At 34.7% G+C, this 18049-nt stretch overlaps 1 protein-coding gene across 4 annotated transcripts in view; it reads left to right on the forward strand.

The window, feature by feature from the left end:
• LOC121596740 (prosaposin) overlaps window positions 1-17619 on the forward strand; it is a 57218-nt gene extending 39599 nt beyond the window's left edge. For 2 of the 4 annotated variants that reach the window (XM_041922062.1, XM_041921978.1), the window contains 3 exons: window positions 6918-7292; window positions 7383-7789; window positions 17380-17619. In XM_041922062.1, the coding sequence (XP_041777996.1) occupies window positions 6918-7292; window positions 7383-7732 (725 nt within the window). In that variant the 3' untranslated portion in view covers window positions 7733-7789; window positions 17380-17619. Of the gene's footprint in view, window positions 1-6917; window positions 7293-7347; window positions 7790-17379 lie in introns of those variants that run through there. The other 2 variants (XM_041922149.1, XM_041922237.1) reach the window with 2 other exon arrangements.
• The last annotated feature ends 430 nt before the right edge of the window (window positions 17620-18049 follow it).

The raw sequence follows: 18049 nt of genomic DNA on the forward strand, positions 1-18049 counted from the left end.
CGCTCGTTAAAACTATAATCTCTTAAAACCGACACGTCAGGATTATAAAAACAATGTTGGAAGAATAGTTGCTAGTTGCCATATTTTTGTACCAACAAAAGAAGCTATCATGTCTGACAAATTGAGCAGAATAAAATTGAGTGGAAGTTTTAGGCGAAATGTAGCTAAAAACTATCTGAAAATTGTGCAAACACATCCTATAAGAATAGTGGAAACATTACGAGCAGAAAATCAACCTTTTCAAAATGCAGTTGAACCAACAACAAACATCAAACCACCGCCTCGGGAATCCACACAATCTCTACAATTGGGACAACAACAAATGTTTTTCCCAGCTGTAAATGATGAAATTCATCGCCCAGGTGTAATTCCCGTTCAAAACTCTATTAATGATGATGAACAACTGTACAACGATCTTCAAAGCTGGTCCATGGGTTTCAACATAAGAAAAAATGCCCTGAAATCGCTTATGGGTTTACTTGACAAAAGGATACCGGGAGTTTTTCCGAAGGATCCACGGACTTTTCTAAAAACTGACCGAAATGTAGAAATAGACACGATAGGTGATGGTAAATATTGGCATAATGGAGTTCGAGCGTGCCTTGAGCAGGCGTTCCCAGCAATTCATCAGCTGGACAGTATATCGCTAAATATAAACATTGATGGACTTCCACTTTATAAGAGCTCGAAAGACGAATTCTGGCCTATTTTATTCAATATTCAAGAAGCTCCAACCCTACAACCAATGGTCATAGGCATTTATTGTGGAAAAGGCAAACCAAGTGATGCCAATCTATTCTTGAACCGTTTCGTAGTTGAAATGGAAGATGTTTTAAAAAAGGGTGTGGAGATCAACGGCCACACTATTTCAGTATCTATCCGATGCTTCATATGTGATTCCCCAGCCAGGGCTTTCATTAAAGGTATAATGTAATAAAATATTATATAATCTACGCATTCACATATTTATATAAGTATTAATTTTGCAGGAGTTGCCTATTTCAACAACCAGCACGGTTGTCAAAAGTGTACTACAGTAGGGGAATATTCACATATCTCACACTGTAATTACTTTCCACGAACGTGAAAAACGAACGGATAAAGCATTTCGTAAGATGGCTTATAAATCGCATCAAGTGTACGAGACAATACTTCGACGATTACCGATTGACATGATCAAGGACTTCCCTTGCAGTGATTGTCTTCATTTGATTGAATTGGGAATAATGAAAAAATGTTTGCTTGGATGGCGTGACAGAAAATTTGCTTTTTATCGGACAAAATGGAGTAGTAAAGATATTTCTGAAATTTCTGGCTTACTAGAACAGTAAAAATGCCATCAGAAATTCATAGATCTGTCCGTGGTCTAGATTGTCTTTCACATTGGAAAGGTACAGAATTCAGAACATTTTTGCATTATATTTCAATAGTCATTTTGAAACCGTTTTTGGCCTCTGATGTTTACGAACACTTTTTGTCATTATTTTGTGCAGTTACTATATGCTCTTCAAATGAATATACAAAATTTCTTAATTTGGCAGATACGCTCTTTTTGCATTACATAGAATTTTTTGGAGATTTATATGGAGAAGGTTACATAACAAGTAACGTTCACAATCTATGTCATGTAGTAGAAGACGTGAAGCGTTTCGGCATATTGATCGGTATCAGTGCATATCCTTTCGAAAACAAATTGTTTGAGATTAAAAATTTAATTCACTCTGGAAATCTACCCTTATCTCAAATTGCAAAACGCATACACGAAATCACTGAATTTGCTCAGCAAAATGTACTAACACAATCTTCAAATCTGAAATTAAAGAAGCCAATTTAAAAAAAAAGTTTCGTTGCAGATCATTCTGGTGCCACCAATGAAATGAAATATGCATGCGTGGAATTTGAGGAGTTCTGTTTGAAGAACGATGGGGCTAATAAGTGGTTTTTAACGAGGAGTAATCAAATAGTAGAAATGAAGTATGTTTTTGAAACCAGTGGTACAATTCAGACTAAAGGAGCACCAGTAAAAGATCAAAAATCATTTTTCGAAACGCCGATAAAGTCGTCTTTTCTTAATATTTATGTTTCTTCTTTGGAAAAGAGCTCAGAGATGCTGTGCACAATCAAAGATATTAAATGTAAAATGGTAGCAGTTCCTATTCCAAATGTAAAGAGGTAGTATTTATACCATTGTTGCATACGTTGTAGTTTTTTTTATTAAAATTCTAGTAAATGCCCGAAACAAATCTTATTTGTAAGTGAATCAAATTCAGATAAGGGATTTCAGTACGTATTGAACTAAGGAAAAATATGAAATATCTTTTAAAAATAAAATAAAAACCCTAAGTGGTTGAATAAAGTGACACGGCCAACATAGTCGTTCTTACAAGGAAAAATATAATATAAAAGGCTGCTCTAACTTCCTTCCTTAACCTGTTCGTCTGATTTATGTTTAGAAATATTTTCGTTATGTTTGGGACGTTTAGATCTGGTACGATGCTTTGATGTTATTGTTTTGGCATCTACTCTTTGCTTGCTATTTCTGATAATTCTTTTGAAAAAATCGTCGCACTCCATTTCAGAAAAATCTTTATCTGCCAACACAATTAGTCTAAGAAAAAGAGTACGAGTTTTTTTTTTTTAAATTTTAGTCCCACTTTCTCCGTTTCCTCGCTGGTGATTCCAGGGGTCGATTGTTCTCCATTTTTTCTTTTGGATCCTCTAGAGCCACCGGTCCAAGAACATTGCAGCAAGAATTGTCGAGTGATAAAATAATCAACTAATTTGTAGCAGCAATCGATCCCGTTTGATTTACCTGAAGTACCACAAATAAAGCTCATGCTTTGGATGTACTTTTGCATGGTGCTTTCATCTTTTAGAGATGCCTCAAGCTGTTCAAGATTATCTAATGTAGCAATAGGATCCATCATTGCTTCTACATGCGTTGCAGGCAGTGGCCATGCACCAATCGGGTTTTCTTTGATACTTTGTAAAACGTACTCGGAATATGTAAGCAGCTTCGCTTGAGCCTGCATTATTTTGTCTTGGTTTTCCATGATATGCATTTGGTTATTGATGATGGTCGCGAGCTGTGTTGATTCTAGATTCTGCACAGTTGAAGCTGGATCGACATAGACGATGTGTGGTGTAGAACATTGACTCTGCTCTTTCAATGGATGCTGCGTTTGATCTATTTCAGTCAGCTAAAATAACAACAAAACATGAACATTAACTCACACATATTTTGCCTAAATGCCACTTGTTCATTTGCTCAACATGTATCGACTTGCTTGTATTAAGTCAAGTTCCTCATACTTACATGATCAATGGTATTTACGAAGATCATTTCTTCAGCATCCGTGGGAATACCATAATTCGTCGTCTGAGGTTGGTTGGATGCTTCCGCGATCTCGTTGAAATCCTGCTTCACAAAATTTAAACAATCTTCAACGCGCTGGTGTCGTTGTCTTTGCGGACGCAGCAAAACTTGCTCATCTACTCCCGTGTCCGATTTTTCCTCAATTTTTTGAGTTCATCGTAGGCTTCGGCGCGTGTAGCAAACTCCCTCTTTTTAATGCAGTTGAGTTTTTCCCATTTATCCGAAGGCACAGAATCCTCTTCGAGCTGTAGTTTTGCCACTAGATGTTTTTTTGGCCAATGAAGGATCCCTTTCACTTCCAACGGCTCGGAACGACGCTCAAGCATGCTTCACCTCCTTCAATCGTTTGTACGATTTTATAAGGCATTCTGAAACTATAATCGATAAATTCAAAGACTTTCCTTAAAGACTGAATTAAAGTCTGTCCTTATCGGTCAACTATTCAACTTACAGGACAATTTTGTTTAGTTTCAACACTGAATTTCCAATTCTTTCGGGAGCACTACAACGACAAACGCTTTTGTTTATAAGTTTGACACTTGACACGATGAAGCTTCCTAAGACACAATAGCTTGCGCCAGTGCTGCCAAACAGGTTAACATGTTTTACATGTCATCGTGTACAGTGCTGTACAGTCATTTATGCTGAACAGAGCACATGAATAGGTAAACTAAGAGTTTTAAGACTAAACATTGTTTGTTGCCATACATGTTAAATCAAAATGTGTGTGAAAGAGTCGTAAATCAAAATACAAGTGTCTTAATCAAATGGAAACCATTTTTATTAATGAAATTGACATTTATTGGTACATAAATGTGTATGCCATATTGAATTATGTGTATGCAAGTATTTGATTTCATGCTTATAATTTAAATCTTTAATAATACATGACTTTTTTAAACATGATATTATTTTCTACTATGCTACAATATGGGATTACAGTCAAAGGTTTTTTTTTATTTGAAATCATTATTAAAAAATTATTTGAAAATAGCAGAACACTCGGCAGTTCTTTTTAATTAATTTTTTTATTGTTATTTATTTATTTATTAAGTGTATTATTATGTCAGCGCTTCGTCTAAATTCGAGGTACAATGTAATATTTCACAGTAAAACTTTCTTGGCATTTAAATTTGCCCTTCGGCAATGTAATATTGCTTAACATAAAAAATACGACTATTTAATTTGTTGACTTTCACGATTCACAGGCAGATAATGTTATGGTTGTATTTTATTGTCACTGAAATCTTTCAAGAATAACAATTTCACAGTGAAACGGATTATGATTTTTATCCCATGATTTCATTTTTTATGTGTTTTAAAGACTTTCTAAAGATCATTGAATCTTGTTAAAGTATGATTATCTCAGTCGTAACATGTACTTGGAGAATGAATTAAATTTTCAAGGTGCAAGATCTTTAAGTCTAGAGAAGGTTGCAACGAATAGTTTTAATAGAGTTCTGTAGATGGGCCCTTTCAGGCTTAAAAGAGTTTTATTATGGTTTTATGAGGACATACAAGAAAAACTCCTATGAATTGAATACTTAATGCCATGATAATAACAACATTGTTAGAACTATGATAAAACTTAAAATGTTACTTGGGCTCCCTTACACTTTTCCTCCATATTAATACACTAACCCTTTCGGAAATAGCTTCTTATTTAACGTTTCTTCTTATTCAAAAATCTAATTTATTACGATTTCTCATCGGAAACAAAAATGAAATTGCTCGTTATGCTATATTTTACTCGTTAACACGTTCAGCCCGGTGGCAGGCTCCAGGGTAAACTAAAACACTCATTTGTAAACTCTTCCCCAGTAATGTTTTCCGTATGCCGTAACTGTATTTAAATCGCATGAATAACAACAGTGTGAAGGTAAAATAATGATGTTCTAAGAATTATTGCGTTTGATAAATACCTTAACCCACACACATCAGTATTAATGATTTTTTTTCTATATGCATGATTGGCTCAAAATCCACTGGCTTGCGTTCTAGATGCCGCCGGAACGAAAAGCTAATGAATTTCAGTGCCGGACTGAACGTGGTAAGTGGAGTATTTGTAGAGCATTTAGTTTTGCTCGTTAAGCGAAAATCTCGTTATGGGTACTCGTTTTGAGAGGTTCTACTGTACTCCCTTTTTACAGGTACGTTCGAATATCACACCGTTTGTTTCCAATCGTATACCGCCTGCTTTGAATCACATACCAACTATCTACGCTTTATTTGCTCTACTTATCTGAAAAAATATCAAATATCTACGTATTTGAAAAAAACTCAAGGTTTTACTAACTCAAATGATATTTGAGAGTACTTTTATTTATGAAATCCTACAGTATTCCATTTGTTTTGACGAAATGAAGCACGAAGAAACAATGGGATGCAGTTTAAATAGCATTTTTGTATTTCAAATTCATAAGAATTTTTTTAATTGTCAACAATCCTGTGTTAGCGAAACGCATTCGATCGTAGTGGCATCCAATTCGAAGCATGCGGTAAGCGATTCGATTCAAACGCGACGAGATTTGAATGTTTTTGGAAATGTGTGTAATTACTGTGATAGAAAATATTGTAATGGGTTTTGGTGATAGCTACGGTCGCCAAGTATTCTGATGAGTGTACATACGGTTCAAATGATCAACGCGTACCATCGCGGTAGGTGAGTGTTTCGCTGACATGTATCGAGGTGGAATAAAACTTCGTTCGAGCGGACTTTTCGACACTTGATCGTCCAGGCGATCATCGAAACCTTTAGGAGGTTTCCCTTACTGGAAACGTTGGAGTTTAGAAGCCTTACCTTGGGTAGGGGGACATAACTAAACTCTTGAAATGAGAAGTCGATAGACGTTGGATGGGTATAGTCCTATCCTGACAGTCCGAACGAATCTGACTTGCCATGGTCGGAATTGGTTTTATTTATACTCAAGATATGTTATGGGTTTCGTACATTTGGTTTTGGAATATGTTTTTGTCCTAATTAAATGTTATTGTTATTGGAAACAATTCATGAATTGAAATGGTGTGGGGTGTTTGTCAATTTGTGACTATGCTGCGCTTTTAATGTTTTACAAAGGTTCTGGAAAGTTTCAACTGTTCTAGCCAAAGAACGAGTGCGTTCGTCGATCATTGCCTACACTGCGCTTTTAGCAGTAAGTTGCTATGCGTTCTCGGTTCACCTAGTTTGCCTGCAGTAACGCCTGATATGCTTATTATGCGTCTTTCGGGTGTTTTCAAGAAGTGTGTCACAATTGTTTTTCATATGAACGGTGAGGCCTGAATTCTTCCGGTTGCTTTGTTATGGTATGATCTGATTTGCTGAGTGTGTTATAATGAATGTGTTGCAATGGTGTGATTTGGCTTTCCGAAGTGTGTTACAATGTGTCTATAGCTGATAGTGTGTATTATAATAAGTTTTGTATAGCATATATGCTACAATATCAATTTATTTTATAAGATTAAGTTGCTTTTTTACCAATCAGGCAAATATTTTAAACTAATTTTTTTTTTGCATTTTTGGTGATCGATTTTATTCATCCAGTGGTAATAGATGAGGCGCTTTTCGAATACGTCGGGGAAGATGGAGTCATAAAATTTACGAAGGATTTTTTGACTTCATCAAAGCGTGTCGATACAGGTTTGGAGAAGAATCAACCAGCTCAGTGTGCAATTTGTGAATTCATAATGGTCAAGCTAGAATCGGAACTAGCTGACAACAAAACCCGTACTGAAATTGAAAACGCTGTTCGAACCGTTTGTGATAAGATGCCAGGCACAATTACCAAACAATGCGACAAATTGATTGACCAATATGGCGAGTTCATCATCAAATTCCTGCAGACATTACCACCTAAAGCAATTTGCACCCAGCTGGATTTATGTAAAGAACAAATAAGTCGATTAAATCAATCTGAACGTAAGTTATTTTTAACAGAAAAACTTAACTTGTGAAATGTTAATAATAATGATAGTTTTCTATTTATTCAATTGCTTTTAAATTCTTTAGTTGAAATTGTAAAATGCGCTGTTTGTCACGGCGCTGTTAAGACTCTTTATGAATTAATGGCTAACGATCACATAAAAGGCCATGTAATGAACAATGTGAATAGTGTTTGTAATTCACTCCAGGAAAATTACTCCACGCTGTGTGAGAAGCTGTTCACTATGTATGGTATGAATATGATGTACCAGCTGAAGCATTCTATTCAAAAGGAGTACGTGTGCATTAACATCAATATGTGCAGTATATCAACACTGCTGACACTTCCCGAATTCGCTTCAGACGAGCATGCTTTGGATCAATCTTTTAAAGCGCGTGTAGAAAATGGGGAAACTATGTTAGTCAGAATAAACTAATGCAGTTCGGGATCGGCATCCTGGCGGAAAAATAAAACTTATGCATAAAAGTGCAAGGTAAGTTTGGGTGTTATTTCATCTCTTTTTATAAGCATCAGTTTTTTACATACTTCTACGTTTTTTAATCTGAATTCCATAGATCAGGAACTTTACATATTTCTTTGGTGGTAACAGCAATCAAAATGAGCTGAAACAAGCATGTACAGTCTGTTTCCAAGTTACGCGGTTCTCAACTTACGCGGATTTGGAGATACGCGGTTTTCTTAATTTGACAGATCAAATGTCAAATCAGTGCAATTAGCTTCAATTATTGTACAATGCAGTATAAATTGAATTTTTGCTGATAATTTTTTGTTTGAAGTTTGACAATTGGAAGCTGAAATCATGTAAATACTCCATACAAAATCACACATAAAACTAGCCTGCAATTTTCAGTCTAGATTATTTTAGCCTCGAAGCTAGAATAAGATTATGGCACCTTTTCAAAAAATGGCGTGTTTTTATTTATCCCAAGGTACATTGAAGAGATCAGGTGATTCTAGAATCTAGGTGGAATCTAGATTCAAAGTGTACGTAGATCAGGTGGTCGCAGAACATGTTTCTATAACCTTCTTGGTATATATATATATATACCTCTTGACGAATACACAAAATCTTAAATAAAAATGAGCCTTCTAAATTCATACACCTTGGGATAAGCCCACCTGTACATTATACCCACTTAGATAGCCGCGCGAAAATTGCTGTACAATGCAAACAGCTGACAGAGTGTAACTTAAGCCTTCGAATTTAAAACGGAAAGGGGCCCAATATCAGAATGCTCTGCACGAATCGTATCAAATGAATGATTTAGTGCAGCTGTGTCAAACTCATTTCATCAGAGGGCCGCAAGTACAGATTTTCAGTGATTCGTGGGCCGCAAAGTTGAGAATAAAAAATGTACCTCAATATTTATATAAAAAAGTGTTTAAAATCATGATTGTTAAACAAATTGACTATTTGTACCCCTCGCTTCAAATCTGGAATAGTTTCTTATTTACAAATCTTGCTATGTTTTTTTTCATTGTGCACTTTTTTATTTGAAAAACAAAAAGTTTAATGTACTTTTAAAGTCACATGCATGGTTTTCATCCTTATTATTATAATAGAACATTTTTCATTTGTCGCGTTCTAACACGGCAGTTCTGTTAGAAAATATCGCTCAACCATCCTTTTCCACTGAGATAGGGGAAGTCTACCAGCCTGTTGCGAATCTTTTTCAAGCCATCCGAGCTAACCACCGCTGGATGAACATCAAAAATATTTGCCTGAAATTTTTTGACAGATCATGAGGAAAATTGTAGTAAAACGTGTTTAAACATTATTTTTCGCTATTTTCCAAGTTCCAAGGGGTATATGGTGGTATATTCATATCTTATTACAAGAACCCATATTTTACGAATAATTTTGTTAAATTACGATAATTACGATGATCCCATTAAGATCGGCAAATCTTGTTTTAACACTTGAAGGGAGATGATTCGCGAATTGAGGTATGGACTGTGTGAGCTAATCTATCAATAAGCTTTGTATTGCAGGGCTTCGGCATTTCGATTATTTTAAATCTTAATCTTATCCTTTAGGCTTAAGCGTAATCATATCATTTTGATTTTGATTTTTGGGGAGGTTGGAAAGTACATTAATTCGTCTTGCATAATGTGGGGCACACATAATTATGGTGGCTTGATTATGAAAAAAAAACAGAAGTGGTTTCAATCGAACATCAAATATGTAACATTCTAAGGCAAATTCTTTCGGAGAAATTCGGAGCCGAATGAATCCTGTACTCGGCACTCGGGGGCATTGAGATGGTCGAATTCGGTGGGACCGACCGGATCCATTTCTCACTGCAGATTAGCCGCTCCTTGCGACAACCGATGACTCCAACGGTTCCGAATGATTTTAAACGGCTCTAAAGGCTTCGGACGGCACCGAACGAAACTATTGGTTTGATTTGGCCGGATTCGAAGTCGCTATAGGTAATATCGAAAATGGTTATTATATATATATTATTATTATATATATATATATATATATATATATATATATATATATATATATATATATATATATATATATATTTTATGTATATAGTATATATATATATATATATATATATATATATATATATATATATATATATATATATATATATATATATATATATATATATATATATATATATATATATATATATATATATATATATATATATATATATATATATATATTTATGTATGCGTATATATATATATATATATATATATATATATATATATATATATATATATATATATATATATATATATATATATTTATGTATGTATATATATATAATATATATATATACAGCCGTTCGGAACAGTCCAGCGAAGTGGTTACATGGTTTGGTGATAAAAGTTGTAGTGACCGATTAATAAAAGTCACAAAAGGAACCCGCCTCCGGCATCCACGGCATTTAGGTATTTCCGTCGTGTGAGTTGTGGTTCCCCCTACCTCGCCTGTTTCAGTACCACGAGTATCCTGGCACACGCTTCCCTGCACGACGTACGTAAGTAACCTCACTTACTGCAAACCATACAGCAATTGTTTTTTTTCTCGTATTTCAATACTAAAAAATAAGAGAAACAAGTGAAATTAACCTTATTGTGCGTGTGTGCGTGGTCCATGTGGCAAGCTAGAGCTACCAATTCGGATTCAGATACAGATGTTAATTCATTATCATCGGAGTCAAACCACGAGCTTTCACACATTGAAACAGATTTGACGAAAGAATTGTCATTAACCTACTTGACGCTGCAAGAGAATACAATGGAAGAGATTGTCCAGCAGCTGGTTTCAATGCAAACTACCTTGCAAAATCTTTCTGATCGTCAAAATGCGATCGAAAAAGTGCTCAGCCAAAACCACGTGGAAGAAACAAAAGGCCCATTGTCTTCTGTTGACACGTCACACACCAATCGAGCAAATGATTTTTTTTTCATTCCCGACTCAATCAAAGAGCTACCATCCTACGATGGTAATAAGAAACAACTTTTAGGATGGATATCGAAAGTTGAAACCACTTCGATCATTTTTCGAGCAATAGTAACCGGCGAAATATTTAATCTCTTTGAAGTGTCCGTTAGCAGCAAATTGATAGGAAAGGCCAACGACGTTTTGTGCCAAGAAGGCAACCCTCATAAATTTGAGGCAATAAAGGAAATTTTGTTGAGTGCTTTCGATGATAGGCAGGAAATTTCAACGTATAAATGCCAATTGTGGCAGTTGAAACTAACTACAACGATGTCGATCCACAAATATTACAATATTCACAAAGAAATAGTGGAAAAAATAAAAAATATTGCAAAGCAAAACCCACTTTACCAAAATAATTGGGAAGCTATAAATTGCTTCATCATGGAAGATGCTTTGGCCGCTTTCATAGCAGGGCTTAGCCAAGATTATTACGGCCACGTACAAGCCGCAAGCCTAAAAGACGTTGAGGATGTCTACAGATTTGTGTGAAAATTGCAAACAAAAAAAGATTACACTACAAATCGTGATACAAGCCAAAAACCAAACAGCTACACAAAAAGATTCGATCAGCGACACAACGAACATAGGTAGTCATACATAGGTAGCCAAACGAGGAATAGTAAATACCACCAAGCAGGAACGTCCGAACCCATGGATGCTTCCACAACTAGAAGGAAATTAACCCTTAATAACTCAATCAATAATCAAGAAGTGCTCGATACCGAAAATAGCGAAAATGTTTGTTTCACTTCGGAGCCAAACATTTTCGCTATTCCGGAAGTTTCCGGATTAGAAAAAAATAAACACAATTTTCTACCCTTTTTGAGAATTAAGGATAATTGTCGAAATAATATTCTACATATACTAATAGATTTAGGGGCTAATAAAAACCTTTTGCGACCTGGAATATTGCAACAAATCCAGCAATGCGACAATACTAGTATAAAAAACATGTATGGCAATATAAGAGTGGTGTCGAAAGGCAAATCAAAACTGCTAGGTCCACACTAACCACAAATTGAACTTTATGAAGCCAATTTTCATAAATTTTTCGATGGCCTTATTGGCACTGAAACATTTTCATCGCTTAAATCAATTTTAAATTATAAGGATGAAACAATAACAATAGCAAATCAGACAGTAAAGTTTCATAAATATCCTATAAAACACGGATCAAAAGAATTTAACATCTTAAATGCATCAAAAATCGAAACTATTTCATCTATTGAAGATCTACTTAGAATTGATCATTTGAGCATTCAAGAAACAAAATTCATCAATTTTAAATTACAAGGATGAAACAATAACAATAGCAAATCAGACACTAAAGTTTCATAAATATCCTATAAAACACGGATCAAAAGAATTTAACATCTTAAATGCATCAAAAATCGAAACTATTTCATCTATTGAAGATCTACTTAGAATTGATCATTTGAGCATTCAAGAAACAGAAATGCTAATAAGCACTATAATGAAATATGCAAGAATAATTCCTAGGGACAACGAAAAGCTATCCGCTGCAACAGAAGTGAAAACAAACACGAAATGTGACAGGCCTATATACACAAAAACATACAGATACCCGATTGCGCACAAAAAAAAATAGTAAAAGATCAAATCGAAGAAATGTTGCAACATGGTATAATTACTCATTCAAGATCCCCATGGAATGCCCCCATATGGGTAGTCCCAAATAAGAAAGACGCATCTGGAAAAGAAAGTTTTCGAATAGTTATCGACTACAGGAAACTTAACGAAGTCAATGTCGAAGGTACCCTATCCCGCAAATCGAGGATATTTTAGAAAAATTTGGATAGAGCCGAGTACTTTTCCACATTGGACTTGAAGAGCGGTTTCCACCAAATTAAGATGGATTCCGAATCCAGGGAAAAAACTGCATTCAGTACCGAGTCCGGACATTATGAGTTCTTACGCATGCCGTTTGGACTCAAAAATGCTCCTTCGACATTTCAAAGAGCAATGAATTCTATCTTATCGGATTTAATTGGTCAAAAATGTTACGTCTATCTCGACGACGTTATTGTTTTTGGTACCGACTTAAAAAACCATATCTCTAACCTTAACGAGGTACTTGAACGATTAGAAAAGGCAAATTAAAAAAAAAAACCCTTACAAATAAATTTAAATCCTTACAATGGATCCTATACTTGTGTACCCGGATTTCCAAAAACCATTCACGCTAACTACAGATGCATCTAACTACGCTTTAGGTGCAGTCCTATCCCAAACTTTAAACGCAAGAGATCACCCTATCGCGTTTGCCTCTCGAACCTTGAACCATGCAGAAATAAATTAAAAGAAAAAGAGGCTCTTGCCATCGTATGGGCGGTTGAAAAGTTTAGGCCATACCTATTTGGTCATAAATTTACGCTGGTAACCGATCACAAACCTCTTATTTTCATAAAAAATAGCATAAAAAATTCGAAAATTATTCGATGGAGGCTAACATTAGAAAACTATGACTATGACGTCCAATATAGAACAGGAAAAACTAATGTTGTTGCCGATGCTCTAAGCAGAAAAATAGAAGCTAATAACAACGAGATCTGTTCAAATGAAGACTCAGTAGTAAATAATGCATCCGATACCAGCATAGTTCATTCAGCTGAAAGTTCGCAAGACTTTTTCGTACACTTGACAGAACGTCCCATAAATTACTATAGAAACTAAATTATTTTCCGAGAAGCGCAAAACGAAGAAATTATTAGAAAAACCCCTTTTCACAATCATAGTATAACTATTATTGCTAAAGAATCCTTTAGTACTGCCGAAATCTTGGCATTTCTAGAAGAGTATCACAACGGAAAACAGAGCGCAATCCATGCTAAAGAAACCCTATTTCAAACTATACAAAATGCATGTAGGACATGTTCGTTCGGTACACCCTCCCATTTCGTAATTACGCCCACTATAGTTGAAGACGTAACGCTAGATGAAAAGCAATATACACTCATCAAACAAGAACACGAACGTGCACATAGAGGAATACAAGAAATAGGAAACCAACTCAAAAGAGCATTTTACTTCCCAAATATGAACCCTAAAATACGGAAATTTATAAACGCATGTAAAATTTGCGCCAAATATAAATACGATAGGAAGCCTTACAACATCAAAATTTCTCCAAGACGTATTATACAAAAGCCGTTTGAACGCGTTCATATGGATATCTTCGGAATGGATAAGCATTATTTCTTATCACTAGTTTGTTCGTTCTCTAAACACCTTCAACTGGTGAAAATAGATTCTAGGAATACAATCGACATCCAATCAGGTCTCACTCATTACATCTCTACATTCGAAATTCCTAAAAAAAAAGTGTGTGATCATGAATGTTCCTTTAGGAGCCTGCAACTACGAGGGTTTTTGGATAACCTAGGTATCGAACTTGAATTTGCATCGAGTTCAGAATCAAATGGACAAGTGGAAAAGACTCACAGTACAGTGATGGAAATATTTAATACCAACAAACACAAGTTCCCCCAGCTCACTACACAAGAAATCATGAAAATAACAGTGTCACTTTACAATAACAGTATCCACTCCGCCACAAAATTTACACCTAACGAAATAATCTTCAACAAATCCGACAATACCAATCCGAGAACTATCCAAGAACAATCTAGTAAAATTTACGATAAAATAATAGATATCCTAAACAATAGCAAAATAAAAATGCAAAAGTATAATGATACAAAGGAAAATCCCCCGAAAATCGAAATTGGTGAAGAAATTCTCGTAAAAAAGGGGTACGAAAAAAACTAGACCCTAGATTCCAAGAAACAAGTTGCATGCAGGAAAATGAACGAACTATAACGATAGGAAAGGGCGTGAAGAGAAATAAAAATAAACTAAAGCGAGCTAAACAAACTATTTCAATTTAGCTCAAATCGCAAACTTAGATAGAAAAGATAAAATTTAGTGAATTTCATACGAAGGGCGTTAATAGGGTAGATATTAAGGTTATAGGTTAAGTAGTAGGGTCTGCGGATATTATAATTAGATAGGTGCGGCCTTTAATCGATTACCCAAAAGTAACCTACTTCATAGCAGACGCAGCTCTCCTCATGTGAGATCTAAGTAACCTCTCTTGCGACTCATGAAGTGACGAACGAGGGCGTTCGTTTTTTTGGTAAAAGTAAGGCTCAGCCCTCTACGTTACGTTAGCGTTACGCGTAACGCCAGTTTATCACTAACCCAAGCAGCATTTTTGAACGCCTGTTTTAACCGTCGTGGATGAGCAAATTGATAGATAATAATGTCTAATAATCGAAACCTAATGAATGTTCAGCAATCGTTCATAAGGTTTAGATAAATTGATAATTCATTAAATTAAAAAAAATAATAATTATATGACTATTACCTTGCCATATTTGATATTCATTAATGTTATTTAATTTAAGAATCACTTTTAATATAATTAAAATATTAAAATGCTTTAACATTTCTTAGCCCTCTATCGGTGTAAAACTATGATTGTTCGTGATCGGCCCTACGTTGTGATATTTTATGTTAAAGTGCAGTGAAAATTTCTCAGGGTTTAACGGTGACCGTTTGGCGTACGCGTCAGTATATTCCGAATCCTTTTACGACAATGGTTGACAATTTTGTTCTTAGCCTAACGGACCTAACACTAATACATCGACAATTCAAACGCAACGCTAACGCTTTACCCAGTGAAAATACGCACACAATATGCTGGATGAACGTAGCCCTAGCTGTCAAGACACAACAATAACAAAAAACGTAAACAATGATATTGAAATTATAAACAAGGTGCAAATTTATTTATTCACCTTATTCATCGCCCTTATAATAGTGCCTTTAAAATAAATGTAATTATGATTTAAAATGGTCAGAAACGTAGATTTCATAGTCAAATAATTACAGGTCATATATTAAACTTAATTAAATATATTTTACATATTGTTTTATTTTCTACTTTTGGAAATGTTACTTCAATTTAAAACTTCAAGAGTTTTTTAGAACTTTTATTGACTATTTTTCATAAACCATGTATATTACTTGTGTTTCAGAATTATATTCTTTTGATATTGGTTAATCACAAAACATAAAACTTTTGTTTTCATCGCAGTTTTAAATATTTTTCATTTAAATAATAGATTCTGGCCGGTCGCGTGAATAACAAATCTATAATAAAAATGATGCTTGGGAATGTTTCAAGACATGTAACGCTTCTCCTATGTAACGTAGAGGGCTGTGCCTTACTTTTACCCAGCCCGAAAAAACGGCGCTCCACTGTATACAGGCGTCCCCCGAGTTACGACCCCCTCGAGTTACGACGATTCGCAGATACGACGATTTTGATTTTGACAGTGAAAAGTTGTCATTGAGCAGAAATTGATGTACAGGTGTCCCCCGAGATACGACTGTATTTGGGACCGAAAAAATGTCCCAAAGCAAGGCGTAAGTCGAAAAAGTCGTATGTCGAATATCTATGAATACTAAGTTTATAACCGAATTTGAAGAGTTGGAATTTATGATATCGTGTATTTTATTTATAATAATGTTCGATAATGTAATAATTATATTTTAAAAGCCGTTCACAATATAGATATTGAAGATAGGGTAATTGTGGAATCTTTGGAAATGTGTGTATAACGATTATCAGCCCAGCAATTCAAAAAAATACATCATTTTCTTGTCAAATGACAACTTTTAACTGTCAAAATCAAAATCGTCGTATCTGCGAATCGTCGTAACTCGAGGGGGTCGTAACTCGGGGGACGCCTGTATATTTGTGAATTTCTGAGCTGATAACCGTTACACACAAATTTCCAAAGATTCCACAACTACCTGATATTGAATATCTATATCGTGTAAACGACTTTTTGTGTAAAATTTATACATTATCGAACATTGTTTCAAATAAAAAATACGATATCATAGGTTTCGACTCTTCAACTTCGGTTATAAACTTTACATTGACAGATATTCGATATACGACTTTTTCGACTTACGCCTTGCGTTGGGACTTTTTTTCGGTCCCAAATACAGTCGTATCTCGGGGGACACCTGTATATACAGATTTAAAACTGCTAGTCATCCAATAGCCGCGCTGCCATGATTAATAACGGCCTTTTTGTGGATTTTGCAAGGAAAAATATATTATTTTATGTCTTTTTCAAGTTACAATTTGCGCTGTTAGAACTGTTTTTGGAGTGCTCTAATTTTAACTGCTAAAACTATAGTCGAAAACACTGCTTACCCTCCAATCTGCGAGGTCACTGGCGCTATAACGCTATCGCGATTGCTAGGCCTTATGCGAGCAAAAAACACAAAAAACAAACTGCTCGAATTAGTATATATATACTAATTCTAAATATATATATATATATAAATATATATATATATATATATATATATATATATATATATATATATATATATATATATATATATATATATATATATATATATATATATATATATATATATATATATATATATATATATATATATATATATAAAATATACATTTTTTTATTGCATGTGATTGTGTATAATTTAATCTGCTCTTTTTATTTCACCTTTATCATTTGCAGTCGATAAGCAACTGTAAAGATCACAAGCTTGGTTTGTGAATGGAAAAAATGTGAACAAGGAGGAGGAATTTCAGCATAATCCATCTAAAGCAGAAGTGCCTAAAATGCTTGATTTAACCATTGGTAAGGAATATCGACATTTTACCAACCATTATTTGACTTTCATTTATATAATTATCTGAAATTAAAATGATGTTAAAGAATGTTGCATGAATAAATGAATTTTGAGTCAAATACTTATTTTTTGTGTTACTATGACGATAATTATTAGATGACATTGTGTATGTATTGTGAAGATGGTAAGTATTTTTATTTACAATTGGGTTATTTTTGCAACACTGCAATAGAGCCTTTTCTCAACTCACAGGGCCGCGAATATAAAACGACGAAAGTTATTTAACATTCTAATTAAAGGGAACTTAAATGAACGAGAAAAAGGGAACTACTCCCTAAGTACCCTTTCTCTCGATCCAGTTCGACGCGAAGGTCGATGCCCTTTTCCCTCGGAGCTTCTTTGGTTGATCTTCGTATCGTACGAATTATATTTCAGTATGACGGCCGATCCTCAGCCTAATCAATTTTGTCTGTTACCTAATTAAACGCTATTAGCGCCCTCTATTTAATCGAATTCTAATGTTCGATCAAATGGACATGGACCGTGTGGTAGTTT

This window comes from Anopheles merus, chromosome X (genome assembly GCF_017562075.2).
Source record: "Anopheles merus strain MAF chromosome X, AmerM5.1, whole genome shotgun sequence".
NCBI classification, from domain to species: Eukaryota; Metazoa; Arthropoda; class Insecta; order Diptera; family Culicidae; genus Anopheles; species Anopheles merus.